General features: G+C 43.6%; 1 protein-coding gene across 1 annotated transcript in view; it reads right to left on the bottom strand.

The window, feature by feature from the left end:
- pdgfd (platelet derived growth factor d) overlaps positions 1–23583 on the bottom strand; it is a gene marked incomplete at both ends in the record, with an annotated part of 171313 nt that overhangs the window by 45446 nt on the left and 102284 nt on the right. The window contains 2 exons of the mRNA XM_084461885.1: positions 7750–7999; positions 8439–8498. Coding sequence (XP_084318011.1) covers positions 7750–7999; positions 8439–8498 — 310 coding nt within the window. The remainder of the gene's footprint in view (positions 1–7749; positions 8000–8438; positions 8499–23583) is intronic.

Genomic DNA, 23583 nt, shown 5'->3' with positions numbered 1-23583 from the left:
GATATTCTGCCTTTCTCTGAAAAGTCTTCCACTGGTTCTAGTGTATTGGTGCAGGACATCGAAATGAGATATGTGTCGGTGCCTCTCCATCTGGTGCACTTCAGTTGTGATAGCCAGTGGAGTGTAAGGTGGCCGTGCGTCCGTCTTTTCCAATAGGTGTAAATGTTCTTGCTCGGTAACGATATTGCTGGTGGCAGGGTTATGCCTATGCTGGAGGTTTTGGAACATATCCTTCTGTTCTACAGCCTGATGTGTTGGCCCAGAGCTAGGTTTCCTGAAGTGTTCCCTGTGTGCGCATGTAGCCTACCCGTGCGCAGGACTGAGTGAGGTAGTTGACTTGGTTGATACCGTGTTCGCGACTGAGTTGTCTGACTCATCAACTGCCCCAGTTCCATCTATGCCCACTTTGCCTACCGCTGACACAAGTGCTCGTAGTCAGAGCATGCTCCAGAGTAAAAACCTTGTGTCCGAGCCTACCCAGCTACCTATGACACACAGTAACCTGATTTCCTTACAGAGGACAGATGTTGAGTTGGCCAAGTGTTGGCTGCTCGGGATTTAGACATGGATGATGCTACGAATTAGGATGTAATCTATTTTGTAGATGATCTCTGTTGTATATTGAAATAATATACAACAAAACAACTACTCGTCCTCTCTCTGTATATGAATGTAATCCTATCACCACCACAGATATACTCAAAACATATCTTCATTATTTTCGCTATTATTGCCATCTAGGTGTCACATAGACTAGCCAAGAGCCTGGCTATGCATCGTAACGTCTGATCAGCTGTTTTGTGCAAACTACTTAGAGGCCACTAGCCTACTAAAGCAGGTCACTAGCTATAGATAAAAATGTCCAATATTTGATATGACATCAATGACAATTAGCTAGCTAGCTCATCAGCAATCAATAACCTTTATTTATCCAGGCAAGTAGTTAAGAACTTCTTATTTATAACAACAGCCTGGCAGGACGCAAGATAGGCTCCTGCATGTGGGAGAAAAATAGTTCCATTCTTAAACCCAGTCATTAAACGTATCATTTCAAATTAATTTGAGTTTTCGTTTCACGCACGTCCCACTGTTATTGACACTATAGCTGCCCAATCAGATTCAACAAGTAGTAAATCCCTTTCCGGTTGACACATTTGTAATGTGATTTCTGGTTATTGTCGTTGTGTTTTTGGGAGTTGCAATCGTGGTTTCCAATTTGCGATTGTGTTTTCACTCTTGCTGTTGTGTATTCTGTATTGCATTTGTGTTTCCGACTTGCAGTTGTGTTTTCTGACTTGCTGTTGTGTTTTTTAACTTTGTTGTTGTGTTTGAACTTTGCGGTTGTGTTTTTTGAACTTGCCGTTGTGTTCCGGATTTGCCGTTGTGATTTGCACGCGTCAGCCACCGTAACATAGTATAGGTCTTGACAATATTCACACAGAAAGACAATATAATATAATAAAATATAATTACCTGTCCAACAGAAATTCAGTCTGTTTTCAATCCTTTCAATTCCTTGAACTCTCTGCAGCGCCTGAATGCACCACCGAGGATGACTCTCGTTGCAGTCAGATTTTTTTCATACGTCTTTTTGTCAAGCTCCCTTTCAATAAATGCTTTCCTTTTCTTACCTGGTTGACTTGGTGCTGGTGCAGTCGGCTGTTCTCCATTGTTGACTACGACTGGCTCGCTAGCTAGCTACCCTATTAACACACGCAGTTGGCAAACGTTCTACATACGGCCGCTATATGTGACGATTCATCCTAGAACTGTTTCGTGGACGTTGACCAGGCAGTTTGACTGACAGTCATTCCAATAATTTCACTAGGTCGGAACTTTGATTGGATGTTCTTCTTTCCCCCGCCCCTTCCATAGATTATGCATGTTCTTCATTCATATGTCAAATCTCTTATTTCATTGATTACGGTCAATTACTGTCGGGATACACTGAGAACTTTCAAATTATGACAAAATTTAACCCGAGGAAATATATCCTTTAACTTCGTTTAGAAGATTATTTTTCACTCTCACCAAGCGGATGATAATGCACATCCTAGTTGTGAAACAGCAAAGGTAAATCAGGATGGAAGTGCAGATGTCAATGGATGTTGCTGTCTGCTCCAAAGACAGAGCTGAAAGACAGAATGTAAACAAGCATCCGCCCAAGGCCAACGCGAAACTACACAACCTGATTGGTTGACTGGGAAAGTCAACTGGCTCACTTGCAAGTCCATCAACTGAACCAAATAAAGCTAATAAAATTAACCCTCCATGGTGACTTTAAAAGACAATTAGATAGTACTGTACTTTTTAAACCATGTATCAATCATGTTCTTTATGTAAATCTTTTTTTTTTTAAAGATAATGTAAAATGAATTTTCCCACTACCTTATGAATGTTTTTACAGAAATAAAAAATGTGTTTTCCAAGAGAAAAATATTAAAACAGAAGCGTGTCATTTGTAAGCCTGGGCTACAAGAACGTCTTAACAAAGGCAGGCGCGAGACAGAGCAGGGAAGGTGAAGATTGATTGTGTGTGTGTGTGTGTGTGTGTGTGTGTGTGTGTGTGTGTGTGTGTGTGTATTAACAAAAACAAAGCTAGGTGCTGACTAGGGCATGTTTCTGCTCTGCTGCACAGGTTGAATTTCCAATTAGACTGTGACGTTGGTATATAGTATCAAAGACCTGCAGCATGTCTGCTTACTACTGAAAACCACACACACACACACACACACACACACACACACACACACACACACACACACACACACACACACACACACACACACACACACGCACACACACACACACTGTAATGGCAAAATTGGTTTAAATTTCTGCCAAGCCCAACTATTTACTCAGGAACAGGATACCCCTCAGGTGGACAGAGAGAGAGGGGGGGTGAGCGAGAGAGGGAAAAAGAGTGAAAGAAAGAAAGAAAGAAAGAAAGAAAGAAAGAAAGAAAGAAAGAAAGAAAGAAAGAAAGAAAGAAAGAAGCCATCGAGAGAGGCCGCCACAGGCAGACCCGGCTCCCTAGAGAAGACAGACTGTGCACCACTGCACACAAAAAGAGGTGGAAATCGACCTGACAACTGTACCAGGACATCAGAAATACATACTTCCCACAGATTACAGTGCAAACACCCAATACAATTTGAAAACATGAATAATAACCAAAAATGTCTGGTGACGGATGCTGATGCGGGGTGAACTACAGTGTAGCGTGTTCTAGAGTTAGAACTAGGACTATGACCAGTATAATTATGATTATACCGCGGTTATCACAAATATGAAGGAAAATTGATTTTTAGCAACTCGTATGGGGCACCACTCTGTTATGTACAGAGAAACAGCTTTGATAACCTTTATCAATAGACTAATTTATTCATCAATCTCATTCTGTAGGCGGAGTCCTTGACTCAATCAAGTGACTTAAGATAATGTGATGACGCTCGGACGTGGTCAAAAGTTAATAGTATTTATTGAAATTATACTAATCAATTATCAAAATAATATTATAACACAATTCAAATAACAGATGGAAAAACATGTGGCAATATTTAAACAGCAGAAATGAAAAGAATGATGTCAGAGATTATCACAGCCTATCCTAAATCTTCTAAGCTTAAACAACACTTTGGCATCTCACACCACAATCATAGGCGACTGTTGGATACAACCTTAGTAGGTGTGTCCAGGCGGTGTTGAAGCATGGAGGAGGCACGTGACTGAAGGTCGCTCGCTTTGATGAAAGGGGCAGCGCGCCTGCGCTCCCGTTGAAACAGTGGTAGTAGCGTTGCTGCGCGAAGTTGATGTCGCGGAGTTCAAAGTTCAGTTTCAGAGTTCACAAGTTGCATTCAAAACCTCTCTCTAGGTCAGTCTGTATCCTTGCACTCTCTCTCTAGGTCAGTCTGTATGCCTGCACTCTCTCTCTAGGGCAGTCTGTATGCCTGCACTCTCTCTCTACATCAGTCTGTATCCCTGCACTCTCTCTCTAGGTCAGTCTGTATGCCTGCACTCTCTCTCTAGGTCAGTCTGTATCCCTGCACTCTCTCTCTAGGTCAGTCTGTATGCCTGCACTCTCTCTCTAGGTCAGTCTGTATGCCTGCACTCTCTCTCTAGGTCAGTCTGTATGCCTGCACTCTCTACGTCAGTCTGTATCCCTGCACTCTCTCTCTAGGTCAGTCTGTATGCCTGCACTCTCTCTCTGGGTCAGTCTGTATCCCTGCACTCTCTCTCTACGTCAGTCTGTATCCCTGCACTCTCTCTCTAGGTCAGTCTGTATGCCTGCACTCTCTCTCTAGGTCCAGCCCTCCATCGGTGCTTCCAGTCATCCTGGTCCTCCATACATCTGGCTAGCTCGCCGGTCCTGCATCCTTGTTAAGTACGTCCATGTATGTTAGTGTGGGTGATTGACGCCCGTGTGCCTCGTGATTGACGCCTGTGTGTCTCGTGATTGACGCCTGTGTGTCGGCTCCCACAGCACCAGTTTTCTGGCTGGCAGCTCCTGGTGTCTCTGGCAGTGAGCTGCCAGCCTCCTTCTCCTGGCTGCTGTTTTCTCACTCTGTGGTGACCCCCCATACAGATGCTTGTTGGTAACATGCTCGCTCTTGTTAGTGTTGTATACTGGACGCAGCATTTTGATGTAGCACCCATCTAGGGACTTCTAATAATATTATTATTAATAATAATAATAATAATAATAATACTTTTATTTTATATAGCGCCTTTCATGGGACCCAAGGTCGCTTTACAAACATATCAGGAAATCAACAATCGACAAAGAAAGCACAGATAACAAATCAGACAGAACAGTAAGAAGGGACAATAAACAATAAACTAATGGAGACTGGGTGTGTGTAGCGTGGTATTAAAAATTGAAGGCAATATTAAACAGGTGAGTTTTGAGGGTGGATTTGAAAGTGTCCAGAGAGGTGGCATTTTGGACATCGGCAGGGAGAGAGTTCCAGAGTGTGGGGGCGGCAACATGGACAGGAGTCAGACTTCTGCAGGGTGGGCTTCAAGCATTCACAGCCATATAGGAGAACAGACTCTACTCTATCTAAAAGAGTTCCAGTGGCGGCTGGTGACTCAAAAAACTTAGGAGGACAGGAGGAAGAGAGGCGAATCGCCCATGGGCGCCGGGGGCACTTTCCCTCAGTCAGTTATTATTTGAAATATCAGCTTTAAAATGTGGATTTAGTCAATTTTAGCATATGGAAAACTTAATAACACTTTCTTTACATGCAGCATTTATTTATCATATTCATGATAAAATATAACAAAACAACAATAAATCATTGTAAGCAATAGTTGTTGTAATAGATTGTAGGCTTCTCTTCTCTAAAGAGAGAAAATAATTGATATTGGTGAGGTGCTGGAGAGGTTAGGTGATATATGAAAAAAAAAAATGATTAGGGGACACTGAGGTGTGCTGGCTCTCAAACAGTTTGTTGGCAAATAGATTTGACAACTGGACAATGGAATACGTTGCACAGCAAATGCAGTATCCAACAGTTCGCTCATGGCTAGCTAGCAATGGTACAGCTATGGGATTAGCTCATTTGGGTTGCTGTCAAAGCTGCCACTCTTATGTTGCTATAGCCTACAATTATCAGAACAATATGAACATTCAGTTGAAAGTTTTCCATCCACCCATACATCACTGGATGAGGAATAAGCACTGCAAAGCGATCAATACTCACGCAAGCAGGAGCCAGGCTGTTCAGTGCATTTCTCCGATCCGGTGTTGCGACTCAGTCTCTAGAAATGTTTTGGATGAGTTGCCGACAGTTTGCACCTCCAGCCCATGGATGTATTAACAGAACCAATCTGCGTGCCTGCCTATGCCGTAGCCTGATGTGCACCTCGTAGCCCCATAGCTAACGTTACTATCTATAGCCAGCCAGTGGAACTGTCGTGTTCAGACGGCTCTAGCTCAAAAAGTATTTATGTCAGCTTAGATATTTAGATGGCTAGAATCAAGACAAAGACGAACAGTTTGATGTATAATATGTCCCATAATACTTTCGAATGTATTATATTATGGAGCTACGAACACACAAAAAGTCGCCAATGGCACAGGAAAGAGAAACACAGACATCAACGCCGACTCAATCGGCCTTCACTGTGGTTAATCTGGAATCTGGAATGTGATTGGACTAACAAAATGTCAATCATTAAATCCTGTTCGGAGTACTGTCCTCCCTTGCTGTAATTTTTCAGCGTTTTGCCCAATCACAAATTAGCATGAAAAAATTGCATAACATTGATAGACCCCCTAAGGGACACACCCAAGGGAGGCATTCCTCCCTTCCATAGATATCTATGGGTCCTCCAGCTGCATGTTATAGATGTCACTGTTGGAGCTTTAGAATTTCAATAATGGGTTTTATCCATAGGGAAAACTGCTTTATGAACAAAACTGAGATAATATGAAATATTAATTATAAATAAATCACATTCAAATATTTATATTTTAATCCCTCTCTTCTCTCCAAAAACTGAGGAGGACTGTCCTCCCCTGCCTCAATGGACGAGCCTCCTCTGCTCTGTTCACACGTCCTTATTGTAGTATCTTTAACTGTACTCAGTGATTTTTGGCTTTGGCAGTGTGAACGTATGTTTCCAATGCCAATAAAGTCCTTTCTACTGAATTGAAATTGAACTGTGTGTGTGTGTGAGAGAGAGAGAGAGAGAGGGAGAAAGAAAGAGAGAGAAAGAGAGGGAGAGATAAAGAGAGAGACCTCAAAAGAGAGAGAAGGAGAGGAAGAAAGTGCAAGAGGGAGAGGGAGAGAGAGACAGAAGGCAGTGTTGTGTTGTGAATGTTGTCGTTGGTTCAGTGTTGTGCTGTGAATGTTGTCGTTGGTTTAGTGTTGTGCTGTGAATGTTGTCGTTGGTTCAGTCTTGTGCTGTGAATGTTGTCGTTGGTTCAGTGTTGTGCTGTGAATGTTGTCGTTGGTTCAGTGTCCTGCTGTGAATGTTGTCGTTGGTTCAGTGTCCTGCTGTGAATGTTGTCGTTGGTTCAGTGTCCTGCTGTGAATGTTGTCGTTGGTTCAGTGTCCTGCTGTGAATGTTGTCGTTGGTTCAGTGTTCTGCTGTGAATGTTGTCGTTGGTTCAGTGTCCTGCTGTGAATGTTGTCGTTGGTTCAGTGTTCTGCTGTGAATGTTGTCGTTGGTTCAGTGTTCTGCTGTGAATGTTGTCGTTGGTTCAGTGTTGTGTTGTGAATGTTGTCGTTGGTTCAGTGTTCTGCTGTGAATGCTGTCTTTGGTTCAGGCTGTTGAGCAGAGCATTTCTATCATCCTGATCCCTCTGGTAGGAGAGAGGCACTGAGCTCTGACCAATTACAGCAAGCAGCTCACACACACACACGCTCACAGACAAAAATACACACACACACACAGTCACACACGCTACACAGACAGTCACACATGCTCACAGACAAACACAACACACACACACACACACAAACACGTTCACAGACACACACACACACGCTCACAGAGACACATACACCCACACCCACACACACACACACACACACACATATGCATGCGCCCGGACGTTCTCAAACACACACCACTGCCGTCAAGCCTCATCCATCTAATAAAATCCTGGTGAATATTTTAACTTCTCATTTTGTCAAGGGTCACTTTGCCAGTGTGCAACACACACACACACACACACACAGCCACACACAACAAATTATAATCTAGAAGCATGTGTGTGTGTGTGTGTGTGAGTCTTACTCTTGTGCTGCCGGCTGTGCTGGTGGTAGGCGCGGGGCCGGTACTGGGAGGTCTGGGTGTTCAGGTTGTCCAGCTCCTGTCTCCAGCCGTCAGGGTTGAGGTGGCGGAGGAGCTGCTCCACCGTGTCAAACGCCGCAATGGACTGGTCCAGCGCCTCGGCCGTCAGCGGCCCCTCCGCCGCGATGGTCTGGTCCAGCGCCTCGGCCGTCAGCGGCACATCCGTCACCTCCGGGGCCAGCAGAGACGCCTCCTGGCGGGGCCAGGGGGTCAGAGGTCACAGTGACAACCAAGGTTTATTCAATTGATGGATAGTGAGAGTGCTGGTAAAACTGTCTTAACCTCTCTCTTTCTCTCTTACACAAACTCACACACTCTCTCTCTCACACACACACACACACACACACACACACACACACACACACACACACACACACACACACACACACACAACACTGGGGAGGCCAGGATACAGGGTTAAACATACAAATAAGTTAATTGAGAGAATAATTCACAGCGTGTGTGGGTGTGCATATATGTGTGTGTGTGTGTGTGTGAGGACTAGGATAGAACTGTGTAATTATAATCAGTCTCTGTAGGATAAAGATAGAGAAACACAGACACACCTCTGAACCTTGTGTGTGTGTGTGTGTGTGTGTGTGTGTGTGTGTGTGTGTGTGTGTGTGACTCACAGACATAGGCAGGGTCACAGCCTCCCAGTTGGTCTCAGATGCAGGGGGCGGAGAGTCATCCTGGAGGGAATGAATGAATGAATGAATGAATGAATGAATGAATGAATGAATGAATGAATGAATGAATGAATGAATGAATGAATGAATGAATGAATGAATTCATTTAACAGATGTTAAAACCATTTGGCCACAACCATCACATATCACATTGTTGAGGAATTAACACAGTAAAGTCCGAGACTTATTAGGTGGGCTAACTTGCAAAAGATTTGCAGAGCTACAAAGGCCACACTGACACGGCAGCATGAAGCTGGTGAGATTCCCTCGGGTGACGTCACCAAGTTTTACACGGCTGCAAGAGGCTTCTGCAAAGGTCTACTCAATATGCACTGAAGAAGCTACCGCTGAATCACCCCCTGCAGCCAAGACTCACATGTGGATGATGCGCTCTACTTTGTCCAAAGGTTAATTATCGACCCCTTTATTTTCACTTTACCAATAGTTAATTTAAACAACATGAGGAGTTGAATAAAGATAACGTGTTAGTTAGAGACCTGTTCATGGAACATTCATAGAATCCCGTTGTTATGGGAACAATTTGTGTCCATGTTTACTTCCTGTCCGATTCTGTATTATCAAACATTGCAACAGGAAACATAATGGGGAAGATTTAGAATGCTTTGCTATAATTGGTGAACAGGTGTATATCGGCTTCACCAGCAGCTTTGATGGATGATAAAAGACTGTTCTCTGGAGAGTTAAATTGGGAGATTGAAAAGAGTTTCTTTCTATTTGGATAGAGAATTTGTTATGGTTTTATTGAGGTTTTATTTACATAATTCAATAATCGAATGGATCAATTCTTTTTTTCCAATTCTTACTAATGGTACAATTGTATTTGCCCAGATACAGCCACCTTTTGGGACCCAAGGGACCAGGACAGGATTGCGGAGGAGTTTCTGGAGTAGCAGATGCTGGAGGAAGCAGATGTACCTGACAAAGTGTGGAAAATTTCACTGTTGAGAGTTGGAGGTGCAGACCAATTCCATTGGATGGACATTGGATGGAGTAGTAAAGGGAAAATGCATGTTTAGCTCTGTTTTAAGGTTACTTATGATCATATACAATGATTCAGATCAAAACGTTGACAAAACTAGCACTTTTGAGAAAGTCTGATAATTGCTCTACCACCGTTTTGGTCATACAATGGATGTGGGTGGGCACCGTGAAAAAGCATGTGGAGTCAGGTAGGTGGCCCGGAGAGGGGTACACTGTCCACGACTGGCTCTGACCTGAGGGGGCGGAGTCTCACCACCACACCACTATCTACGCCACGGGCCCCACAATTCAGCCCAGCACGGTCTTCGCCGGTGGGTGCATGGAGATTGCCCGGTCCGTAGTAGTTCTAGCAGTAGCTTTTAAATACAGCTGCAGCAGCTAGCCCACCTCACATTTTCTCCAGGAAATGTACTTTCTAGTTAAAATATAGTTATGTGCAAATTAAAACCCACAATTGTCCAAAGGACGTCTTTGGCGGTTCTAGTGTTAATGGACTTTAGGCCTAATGGTTATACTTAATCGTCTTAGGAGGACTGTATACCTTTATGAATGTAGGGGGAAAAAGTGTGTTATAATGTTTATGTTTTTGTTACAACGTGCTGGATTGGAAATGTAAAAAATTGCAATCCATAGTGCTGGTAGTGTTATAAGAAGAGCATATGGTAGAACCGTAGCTGAGTGAGTTGTCAAGTGAGAGAGAGAGGGAGCAGTAAGCTATGAACAGTTTTGAAGAGAGCGAGGTGTGTGAGTGAATGCAACAGGGAGAACGTTATGAAAATAAGTTAGCTAGCAAATTTAGAGATGTAATGGAAGTGTTGTGAAGAATACGGCTGCCAATAAATACACAGGAATTCTCAAGGCCAAGTTGGTGTCCTGGTGCACTGTGTCCCCACTGCTGTTATGGAGAAGAGGGTAATTGAACCTGAAACCGGCGCTTCAGCCCTGGAGGAAAATACTCCCCCGTGTTCCACAATCAAGATTAGGGAGCTGGAAGCAGGAAAGTTCAAGACTATTTAAATTATACAGTAGGCTAACTTAAGTTCACAAAATCAGCGCTGGACTGCCAATTTTGTAAACAGTCTTGTACAGTGTGCCACAAACATGCAGGGTGTATGACGTCATGCTGCCTACCTAGTGCTGTGCCAAATGTGCTCCCTACTGAGACAGCCTGTGCTGCTTATGTAGGCATTGCCTAAACGGACGTTGCCTTACTAGGCAGCTGCCCCTGAATTGAGACACAGCCACTGTCTTCACCAGTGGGGGCAGGTGGCCCAGAGAGGGGTACAATGTCTCCGGCTGGCTCTGACCTGAGGGGGCGGAGTCTCACCGCCACGCCACAAACCCCACAACTTGGCCCCTGAGTGGGTTAGACACACACGGTATTCACCGGTCGGGGCAGGTGGGTGGCCCAGAGAGGGGTACACTGTCCCCGACTGGCTCTTACCTGAGGGGGAGTCTCACCACCACGCCACTAACCATGCCACGGACCCCACAACTCAGAGACACACTGTCTTCACCGTTGAATGCATGGAGATTGCCTGGAGGTCACTGCACTGCCCCTGACCCGTGGTGATCCGAGGGGGTGGAATCTCGCCACCACACCACTATCCACGCCACAGGCCCCACAACTCGGCTCCTGAGTGGGCTAGAGACACAAGGTCTGAGCTGGTGGGGGCATGTGGGTGTCCTGGAGCGGGGGACACTGTCCCAGACCAGCTCTGACCAGAAGAGATGGAGTCTTGCCACCATGCCACAACCCACGCCACAGACCCTACAACTCAGCCCCTGAGTGGGCTGGAGGGCTAGAGACACACGGTCTTCGCCGGTGGGTGCATGGAGAATGCAAGTTCCATAATAGTACTAGTGGTAGTTGTTACATATAGCTGTGGCAGTTAGCCCACCTCACATTTTCTACAGGAAATGTACTTTCTAGTTTCCATTGTGGTCCTCGTCTGTTATATAATCTGCACAGGCAGGCCTCTGAGTAGGACCATAACAACACAATGATCAGGAGAATGTGTGTGTGTGTGTGTGTGTGTGTGTGTGTGTGTGTGTAATAGAGAGAGTCAGTGTGTCTGTGTGTGGGTCAGGAAGAGTGTTCAGGATATTCAGGTGTGTTTGTGTAGCTATGATGGGCTGTCAATGTCTAGATAATCCCAAGCGGAATTTCCCATTTGCAATTCCAGGTGAAGCAACGGGGCTGGTCAGGGCACGTCAGTGTCTGTGTGTGTGTGTGAGAGAGAGAGAGAAGGAGAGATGAAGGTCTGGTCAGAGCATGTCTATTATGATGAGCCCAGTGTTCTCACACACACACACACACACACACACACACACACACACACACACACACACACACACACACACACACACACACACACACACACACACACACACACACACACACACACAAAAACCCTCTAAGGGCCTCCAGGGTTTCTTTTTAAACAGTCTTAAATGCTCTCTAAGGTCAGGGCAAAGCAGTAAACTTACTTCAAAGACATGTGTGTCTGTGTGTGTGTGTTTTATGTGTTAGAAAGCTGACTTCAAAGCCTTTAAAGGGTCTTTATAGACCTGATCATATCTTTATCTCTGTGTCTTGCTGCTTCCTTCAGAAACACACTGCCTCTACAGTATGTCTGTGTGTGTGTGTGTGTGTGTTTGTGTGTGTGCACTGTGCAGTGGCGTCTGGTGGGTCCTGGCACCAGGTATGCCAGTCAGTGAAGCACGCACGCACGCACATTTTTTGCATGCCCTGGCGGGAGGTTTCTAGGTACCAGAAGGGCCCTTGAGCAGTTACCCCAGCCAAAACGAACCTCCCTCGAACCTGGAGGCCTTGGGATACGACCGGAGCCACGTTTTGGCTCTAGACATCCGGAGCTGCATTCTAGTGTAATAGGCAGATCCGGAGGCTTTTGAAAAAAATCTATTCAATTCATATTATAAAAATCAAACAGGTGATTTACGAGTTTGAGCTATGCCTATATTAGGCTTCCATTAAGATATGCCTATAGTAGGCATATCTTAATGGATATAGCCTAGTTAATAGTTATCAACTTGGAAATAACAGGAGTCACGAAGGGACAGTTGACGCATGAAGAGAAGGAGAGCAATACTGTCACAGGCACAAACCTAAATTAAGAATACAATATTTAAGATGACACAACCAGAACAAATGACAGGGCAGTCAGCACCACTACACAACACACTGGAGTGCCACTTGGCCCTGCCGCTTGCTTTCTCAAGTTCACGCTCTCGAACCTGATTAAATCAAGAGGGGACAGTGCAAATTGACGGTCCCATCGGCCTGTGGGACTCGGTCAGAAGAGAGTGCTAGACAATCCTAAAATCAAACTCTGAGCTATAAAATGATGTCCCGTGTTCATGTAATTCAAAACGCTCCCATTTCACCTGTCGATAAGAATTACAGATAAGCAAGTGGGCGTTTGGCAGTGCAAGAGGATAAATTACTGTTTTACTTTTCCAAGTGTAGGCCTACATACAGATGTGGGAAGTTAGAAATGTCACATGCTGCAGCATTTCACCTTCGCGGTATTTGGCAGGGAAATCCCGTGGGATTTCAGACGGGTGTTATTTCGTTTTTAGGGTTGGGCATCGAGAACCGGGACCAAATTGGAACCGGTTCTAAAATTCCGATTCCACAGGAATCGTTTATATATTTTAATTTCGATTCAGCTTATCGGTTCCTAAACAAATTTCACATGCGCTAATTTCAGTTTCCGTGTTGGTGGCTTGCGCGTTTGCCTTTGGTTTGCAGTCCGCCAGAAAAACCAACGAAGAAGAAGTAGTTTCTGTCTTTGCGATTTGAATGTAGAGCCGTTTGCTTTAGTTGGCACTGCGCCGCCATCATGAGCCACAGCAAGCCGCGGCGTTCAAAAGTGTGGCTTTATTTTTCTCAGAGGAATGATGAGTCGGCCCAGTGCAACACCTGTGAGAAGTTTATTTCGTGCAAGGGAGGATGCACAACTAATCTGATGAAACACCTGCGCTTGCTGGCATAAAAATCAACGAATGTACCATCTTTGATGCGTTGCGCCGGTCTCCCTCCGTCTCTCCCGCCTCGTCCTCAGTCAACCCTAACGAGCCAACAGCCAGCACCTCGTCGTCGCAATCGGGTAAGTGAAAATTAAATAGCACTAACGTTTGTCTTATTGTCAACAGCGAGACAGCAAACAAATTATACTAGACCGAACTGGTAAAAAACGGTGTCAAATGCAAATACTGTAATGTATTTTTTCGTAGATGAACGTCCGCAGATTGCTAGTAGCCAGCCTGGCATTACTGCTGCTAGTGCTAATCCACGACGTGACACGCCATTCACGTTGGCGGCAAAGGGAAAGATGCCAGTGGAGAAAGTTGAAGAGTGCCACAGAAAAGTGACAGCTTATGTGGTAAAACGGCTGCACCCCTTCTCAGATGTCGAGGCACCGACATGTAGGTAAGCAAACATAAGAATAGAGCTAAACTAGCTAGCTAAGATAGCTAGGCTAGCTTTAACTCTAGCTAGCACTAGCAGCGCCAAGCATTTGAAACTTACCAGCTTAGCTGGGGGGTGGGTCAAATGCCCCCGCAGTCTTTAGAATGGGAGGCTGTTATTGACACACAATGGCCGCTAGATGGCGCTCGTGTGTGTGTTTGTGACACCAAATGCGGCTGTATCGGCTTGGGCTAAAAATAGATACACCTGTCTAGAAATAAGATGGTCGTGTCTGGGACTACGTTTTCCCAAGCCCTATTATCAAATAGAGAGCATATCACTGATAACACTTGAAAAATAAGAACACATTGGCGCAGTATGATGTAGGACTATTCACCTATTGAGCAATTTATAGATGGATTTATGGATGAATTCCATGTTTACTCAGGCCCGGTTGGATTTCTGGCTAAGCCGCTGGGGTAGGCTTGTGTTGCAGTTTTATTTTCGGAATTTGAGCTGAAAGGCATTTTTCTTAACATGTATTATGATATATAGATATATATTATACTAAATACATATATAATATTTGGGAGGGTTTTTATCGCATTGGGGGGATTTGGAGCACTCATGGGGCTGGAGCACCAATCTGGCAATCCGGCTTGTTTACATCCGGACGTAAAGTATGTAGCAACATTCTGTGGAGGGCAGTAATAGTTGCATCGACACTGGCCGTAAGAAGAAGTGATTGAATACATTTTCCGCATGTTTGTTGTATTCTATTTGACATGTTCCTTTGCCTCATTTAGCACCAGCTGCAACAATCTCCTCCAAATCCGTTCTCTCCGTTAGCAGGGCTAACGTTGCACTCAGTAGCTTGTGCTTATTAGCTAGGTTTGGTAAAAAGCTTGTGCAGTGGAGGGGTTCTTTTGGGGGAATTATTGGATTATGCCAGCTAACGTTAGTTCCCAAGCTTGTTTGATAACTATTCGATGCAGTCTGCCAGGCTAGTGCCTGTCGCTGTCATGAATGAGACGGCCCCAGTTTAGAGACGGCCCCAGCTTTTGTTTGCTTTTAACTTCAAATTAACGTTTTTGTGTTTTGGGGCCAACTCTTAAAATAATATAATACGTCATGCATAGCTAGCGAGAGATATTGCCCCCCGCATCATTTTTGCAACTTTGCAACTGCTTGCTTGCTAGCTAGCTTAGCTAGCCTAACGTTGGGTGTATGAAACTGGATTGTGAACAATTGCACAACCCTCATCCCACGATGGAGGCTATCAACTGGGCTTGGGACTCTGCCTCTCATCGCTAACTGGCAACTGTCCCGATTGAGCTAATGGTAGGTAACGTTAGCTAGCTCAAACGTAGTTTTTTATTAGGCTATTATTAGCCTATCCAACCAATATCCAACCAATGTTATGTAGTTGTAGTATACTGTTGTATGGGTGGGGGTTGCAGAGGGCTACAAACAAGAGTGTGACACATGAGCACAGTTGTATTGTACTGAAAAATAAATTGACACAAACAATAATCTGATTAAGTTGACACTTTATTTTTAAATAATGTCGCGCTTCACATAGTATTTTGAGCCCGTAAATTACGACTGACTTGAGATTTACACGTTTTGCCCACCGACCAACTGCTCAACTCACGTATCCGCCCAATACGTTTTGCCCACCGACCAACTGCTCAACTCAGTGAGAGAGCAGTGAGGAGTGCATAATCTGAGGACTAATTTATAGCTCTCCATGCCTCATGATCAGTGATAACAGCCCCGCCCACGCCCGCCCACCTTATCACCCAGCCTCATCAAATTGGTATCACTGGATATGAAACAATGAGTCTTGATTCCAGGAGTACCTACACCGAAACCAATTCAATTGGGTAATAAGTGATACGCCGATAGGCCTATAAAAACAAACATTTATGTTAAACTCTTATATCCTAGCACGAACATTAGAGTTGATAATAGTGAAGGACATAAAGTGAAGGCCTATAAAACGTATAAAATAATGGTCTCATAAGCATTTTTCGATTGTGGAATTGTGTTCACTTGTTTTAGTTTGCAAACATATGCAATTTTCTTAGCACATCTACTGGCTAACTTTTGTCACACCCCCTGGTTCCAGTCTTGGATTATTAGCTACTTTCATTTACAATGACGTTACCTTATTAACACAAATAGCTTAACCTATAGGCCTACATAAACACAAAACCTAAATATCCTGTTTATTTACATTGTATTTTCTTTCATTGACAGCGTGTCAATAGGAAAACGACGCGCGGTCTCTTTAGTCCTGAGACCATCAGACAGGCAGCTCTGGAGGTCATTGAAGGCTATTATTATGATATGGTTGATAATAGTGAAGAACATGTGCAAGTTGTGTGTCATAAAATGTAAAAAAAGTACACATCAGCTTATCACAGAGTTGGCTGTAATATAAGGTTGCTCCCTGTCCTTTGACATTCGCTACCCACAGACAGACGGCATATTTGCATGTCAATGTATGCTCAAACAAATTTGAATTTCGTGGGGGTTGGGGAGGTTAGTTAGGGTGAGGAAAACGACGCGCGGTCTCTTTAGCCCTGAGACCATCAGGCAGGCAGCTCAGGAAGGCTATATATTAGTATGATATTATGTCTAATAATACATTTGTTGAAAGTAACGAGAATTACATGCCCAAAAAACAGAGATAGGACACGAACATTACAGTTGATAATAGTGAAGGACAAGTTGTGTGTCATAAAATGTGGAATCTCTATCTTATTTTCGTTGTAGATGGAATCAAACCAAAAAATACGACTTTTGAACCGGCTCTCCCCTACCTACACCGAAACCAATTCAATTGGGTGATAAGTGATACGCCAATGGGCCTATAAAAACATTTATGTTAAACTCGTATATCCTAGCACGAACATTACAGTTGATAATAGTGAAGGACAAGTTGTGTCATAAAATGTGGAATCTCTTATCTTATTTTCGTTGTAGATGGAATCAAACCAAAAAATGCGAATTTTGAACCGGCTCTCCCCTACCTACACCGAGACCAATTAAATTGGGTGAGAAGTGATACGCTGATAGGTCTATAAAAACATACATGTTCAAATAAAATGCCAGATCAGATGCCACATAAACTAAAGTAAACATCATCTTATTGCCACCCCTGAAAAATGCCTTGCCAACCCAGTTGCCACCCTAACTGTAGGCAATTAATCTTTTTTTTTATTTTTATGTTGATTGTAAATGTTGGTGATATTTCTCCGTAGTTCATGTAAACGTTTTACTCACCAGTTTACAATTAACTTTGCCCTAAATAGAGAAAAAAATGGTTGCACCCGTGACCCGCCCACCTGACTGACCTGCAGAAACCACAACAATACTAAGCTAACGTTACGTGGTGACTGGAGCGATCCTACCTACCACAGCATATTTCCAGAGTGAGTCAGGTAAGCAAGCTATAATTTGTTTGTTGTTGCTTTATGTTTAAATGTTCAAATGTTCTGTCAAGTTTGACAATGTGAAATATGTGATAGAGCTCAACCACATGACTATTGTTATTGTATGACATGAGTTATTCTAAACTCTTTGGCGTACATACTGAAGCGGGGGGGAATCTAGCTTCACATCAACTAGCTAGCTAGCACTAGTGAAATGAGACAACTGTTTCCCTCAGCGTGCGCTGTTGTCAAATGGTAGCCTGTAATGAAATGAGACCATCATGGTTTTCCTCAGCTAGGCCTATTTGCATGTCAATGTAAACCCGTGGGGGTTGGGGAGGGCTACAAGGTATGGCTTTTGGTTAGCCTACAGCCCTACCAAGAAATGTTAGTACTGCTTCATTCCCACAGCAATTTTCTATAGGGAGGCTTTAGCGGCTCTCAACCTCAAGTACAAACCCTTCTCTACATGGCCGCTCAGAAGATCTACAAGTCCAACTGGGCAGCCAGGGTCCGTGCCACAGTGGTGTGGATTAAGAGGTCCCACAAGGCCAAAGTGGTCTTGAAGGAGAAGCAGCAATTGCTCAGTGAGATCACATCTCAGTACATTCTTTTGATTATAGATGCATGATTGAAAAATGAATGATATTAAAGTGTAATGCTAATTTATCGTTTTTTGAATCATGCTTTTTATTATTTTGTCATTAAAGATAACAGCAACATACAATATGTTATTCACTCAGTTAGGCTATATGAAAATTAATGCTAGTAAATTGATAGATTTTGGGTGACTAATTTTGTTTGTGTGTGATTTGTTTGTTTTTTCCTGTCAGTTGGACCCACAGCTCAGGAAGTAGGTGGAGAAGGACAGAGTCAACAGCATGGACACAGGGGACTTCAGGAAGGCAGAGGAGTTTGTGGAGCCGATGCGTGTGCTGCACACATCCACACTCTGTGTCTCCAGTGAAAGAAACCCAACCTGTGTCCAGATCATTCCAATCCTCTAAAAGTTGCAGGCCCATTACACTGTGCGCCAGGGGGACTCTGCCCAGCTAGCAGATCATGAGTGGGCAGCCAGCGGCCCGCTGACGACCAACTCGGCGGCCCTACGTCCTCCGTCAGTGCGTTGGTGGCTTGCTGCTCACACTGCACCACCCTCCCCACACACTGCATGCTAATGCGCTCTATACGTTGCTATGCTAATGCATGTAATATTGCTAATAATGCATGCAATAAATGAGAACAGATGTGTGAACTTTTTTTTAATTTTATTTAAAGTAGCACATCAATATAACACAGATTAATGCAATACTCGTAAGAGGAGACAGGTACAGTAAAGAAAATGTTCAAAAGCAGCATAACGAACAAACAGTACATAACATATATCAGCATACATATAGTACACTATGAACAGCATATGACATTATGGAGATGGACACTAGACATATGGTAGGCTATATAAATACTCTAGACAGATGGCATGTACAGTAACAATCAATAGTTTGGACACCTTCTCATCCAGTTGAATGCAAAGGTGTCCAATCCTTTGACTGGTACTGTAACTGTACACAACTGTGCACACAACTCAGGTGTACAGTAGTCTGATGGCTGTACAACAAAAGCAGAATAACCTGGGGGGTTGTGTGTAGCCCCAAGACGTCATGGCCGATCTAAAACACAGAATTCAAAATAAATTTGACTTTGTAAATGGCTGAAAGAATTGGTCTTTGATAAGTATATATAATTAAAAAAAATGTGAACAGGTCAGAAAAAACAAACACCAACCATAAGAACTGGCGTCGCATGCTGTGGTTTGTGGACGATGTGGCGTGGAGTCCCATGTTCGGGCCCCAAGGTAGGTGGTCTAAAATAAGATAAAAAATAATATTAAGATAAAGTAGGTGGTCTAAAATAATATTTAAAATAATATTAAGATAAAGTCTAGACCAAGTGCCCGGCTATAGAGTACCTGGTCTGCACGTATTCATGGGTTTCAAATGTAGTCCTAGACCTGCCGGACCAACACAGGTGTTTCAAATTAATGAATTAGTTCTACTGCATAAGATAAATTGAAACACCTGTGTTGGTCCCGAATATGGCAGGTCTATGACTACATTTGAAACCCATGAATATGCTGGTCTGTGCTAATCTTCACTGTTCTGTGCTAGTATAACAGTAAAATCCTGGTTCTACTCTGGTCTCCATACCTGTTCTCTGTACTGGTCCTCATGTCTCCTCTCGCCCTTCGCCTGCATCATCACCTCAAGTTTTTCCCAGTTTCTGGCACCTTCCAGTTTGGATGTGCCAGAGCCCATAGGCCACCTGGGCTGGAGGGAGAGACAGGACAATTAACCAAGTGAAAGAGACAGAAATACTGCACACAGAAGAGACATTAATATGACTGTCCAGCCTGTGATAGACCTCTGAAGTTTTGCAGAATCTAAGAAGTTGGCTAATTTTAGCAATAATAGCTTAGCTAGCTAGTAGTGCCAACTGCCTACCTAGCACAGCCTACTCATTTACCAAATGAACATGGGAACTTTCACAGACGTTGCCAGAGCATTTGGGACAGTTAGCTATTCTGTTCTCTCTCAAAATGATTAAAGATTGGCTTATAGCCAATCAGACGACGATTACATTGCCAAAACTGTAGCTAGCTAACGTTAGCCGAGATGAATTTGCGTCAGGCAGCCTAATGGTGGCCAACGAACAAAGGCCCGCCACAACGCCTCACAAAAGTTCAAGAAACGGTCACAACTGAAATGTTTCAAAGTTGCCAACTCAACGTTACAATTACCACAAAAAGCAGAACGTATAACACTCATGGCGACAGAGTAATTTTAGCACTAGCCTAAGCACTAGCCTAGGTATGCTGCTAACGTTGGAGATGAAGTAAACATGGAGATGTTACAACGCCTGTTGCTCATAGCACTAGTGCTTATTCATGTATATTGTCCTCTTATTTCGGTTATTTCAGTTATAATATTTCAGTTATTCAGTCCCTCATCACCTTTGCGCTAGCTCGCTAGCTAGCTCGCACTCCACTGGAGAGTAAACAAACAGTGCGCCCCACAATGCACAGCGCATCTGACTACGGGTCTTTTTTAGGTAAACATGTTGCGTCCGTCCGAGAACGGGCGCTCCACACAACTGGAGCGCCCTAGAAATCGGTTGTGACCGCTCCGAAAACACCTCTTCAGGAGGGTCTCGGAGTGGCTGTTTTAGTGCACACTTGTCTGCGATTGTTGTGTTCACACATGCCCATACAGAGCGCTCTCGGGCCCAAAGCTCGTTTGGTGCGCACAAACTGTGTTCGGAATCGCTCCCTATTCACTATATATTGAACTATATAGGGCGTCAGCCATTTTGGGCTGAACGAGGGAGCGATTCCGAACACAGCTTATGTGTGAAACCACCCTAAGTTACTCCCTTTACGCACAAATATAATGAGCGGATATTTATTCTTGATAAGTTCATGAGGTAACTTACAGTAGGATTGATCATTTTGTGTGCATAAACAGTGGCTAAGCATAAAACAAACACAGAGCTAGCTAACATACAGTGGTAACATTAACAGTGCTAGCTAACATAAGCAGTCGGCAACATTACAGTAACGTCAAAATTACCGGTAAGAATGGGCTAACGTTAGCGAAGCTAGCCAAACTTACATCATCGACGAGATCCAAATTGTTGTCACGTCTCCAAATCCCCCAAGCTCCTCTTCTGATGAACTGGACTCAAAGACAGCCTCTAAAAGCTCAGCACATCTCCTGTTTTTGTGTTTGTTTGCTCATTTTATCTCCTTCGGTAGCCTAAGTTCATTCAGGTAACGTTAGCCCAGCCGGATTCAAAACATCCTCCCTAGTTGTTTGCAAACCACATGGCCCAGGTTTATCCAATGGGGGGCTCTCTTGATAGAAAGTGGTGAATAATGTGGATGGTCATTGGTTTATTATGTCTGAGACTGATAGACAGCTGAATCCATGGGGAAAGCTCCAACCAATGGATTCAGAGAAGGCGGCGTATGATGCCTTCAGGAACCAATCATAAACGCTGTAAATCTCAAGACACGAAACAGACCTTATACACAAAACAACGGTGTAAAATTATGTATATGATTTCTGTGCGTGTTGATATGGCGGAAAAATCTATAAAAACGTACGACGCCCGCGCCACCGCGGGCGCAGACTCCAGAGGGATAAAGCACAGTTCTTTTGACTCACACCAATGCTCCTATATAATTATAATTATATTATACTCCCAGTTATATTATATATTTGCTTTGTCCAGATTGCCAGTTGAACAAAAACGATCCAAGTGCCAAGTGCAACATTGTAACATATTCCCTGAACCAATGCAAACGGTCTAGAGGGTTGAATAGCCTGCACCCCTAGTAATTTTGCATTCATTCAATAGCCTACATAAGCATTCACATCCATAAACATAAGGCTGTGTTTTCAAGACATTCACAGCATTTCAAAATTCAACATTTGCATCATAGACTATTGAGTGCTATTCGTTTGAAGACATTTGACCTGTGTTGAGCTGATAGCATACGTTTTGAGATTAAACATAGTTTTATCAAAATGAGCCATTGTGTGAGTGTAACCTTTTGCATTCATTGTTGAAGTCACATATAGTCTACCACAAAAATATTATTGCTGTGCACATTCTTATATCCATATGTAAGGATGGATTATTCATTCAACCTTGATTCCTATTAAAAAAAAAACATATTGATGAACCTAGGCGACATCTGCTGGGAGAAAGTAGCATTGCAGCCTAAAAGTCAGGTAAAAAAAGATGGCTGACCGGCTTTTAGCCAGAATACACTAAAAAAATGACCAAACTACCTTTTCCTGGTGGGATTTCGAAGTTTCAAAAACACTGACACGTAAAACGCACATATCTAGGAAAAGTCATGAAAGCAGGGCGCTGTAACTTGAACGGTTGCAGAGAATTATTTTTTAATGTAGTTGCATGGGTCACCTTGACCCACCCTCAGCTATTCTAGTGCTAGCTAAGATAGCTAGCTCTAGCTAGCTAGCTACTCACCACCCTGACCTAGAGTAACAGTAACGTTATGTTTGTTTTTGTGTTTGCAGAGATATGATACATTCCATCAACCCCAAGTACACGCCACCTACCAGGGACTGTTTGGCAAATAAATTAATCCCAGCATGGTATACTGTAGAAAAGGCCAATGTAATATCTGAGTTAAGTGAAGTCCATTCTGTTGCTCTCACTTGTGATGGCTGGACTAGCATTGCACAAAATCACTACCTTACTGTGACAGCACACTATTTAGTCGAGGGAAAAATGAAACAAAAAGTGCTCCAAACGAAAGCCGTGTACACTGCGCAGACAGGACCTGTCGTGGCAGAGGAAATCGGCGACGTCCTAACAGAACTCGGCATCTTTGACAAGGTAGTGGCTGTCACCGTTGACAATGCATCCAATATGGATGTAGCCATAAAATGCCTGCGGTTTGTGAAGCTGGGCTGCTTTGCTCACACACTCAATCTAGCAGCACAAAGTGTGTACTGCCTGACTGCAGTCACTCAGTGGACGGCGAAGATCCGTACCATCATCGTGTGGATGAAGAGGTCCTTAATGGCGAAGGTGGTTCTGCGGGAGAAGCAGGATCTTCTAAGTAAGAGTCACTGAGTTCCCTTCATTTGACCATTGTGCATGGTATCTAAAGTAATGCCTCTATGTATTTGTGATTTTCTTATTATTCAACTGTTCTGAGTTCTGGCGAGTAGTAGTACATTTGACTAGTACCGACATTAAATGCAATTATTGTAAGTCGCTTTGGATAAAAGCATCTTCTAAATGACTATAATGTAATGTTCTTGTTTGTGTCAGAGCTGCCTCAACACTCACTCATTCTAGACGTGAGAACCCGCTGGAATTCTCTGTTTCAAATGCTGGAGAGATTCCTAGAACAATACCCTGCAATTCAAGCAGCCAGCTTGGACCAACGACTGAGAAAGAATATGGAGAGGGACAGGTAGTCATAGATAAGAGAGATGGATAGATACTTACTTGATCCGGAGGGACATTTCAAACACAGCAGCAGTGAAGTGATAGTCTAGTGATAGTCTACTACTGAGAGCTGTCACTGTGCTAATGGAGGTAGTGAAAATGTTAGGTGCAAATTAACAGTAGGCTACAGGTATTGCAAATGTAAGGTGATTAAAATGTAACA

Source organism: Borostomias antarcticus (genome assembly GCF_949987555.1).
Source record: "Borostomias antarcticus genome assembly, chromosome: 1".
NCBI classification, from domain to species: Eukaryota; Metazoa; Chordata; class Actinopteri; order Stomiiformes; family Stomiidae; genus Borostomias; species Borostomias antarcticus.
Note: the sequence above shows the minus strand (reverse complement) of the source record. Positions and strands in the feature narration are given on the sequence as shown.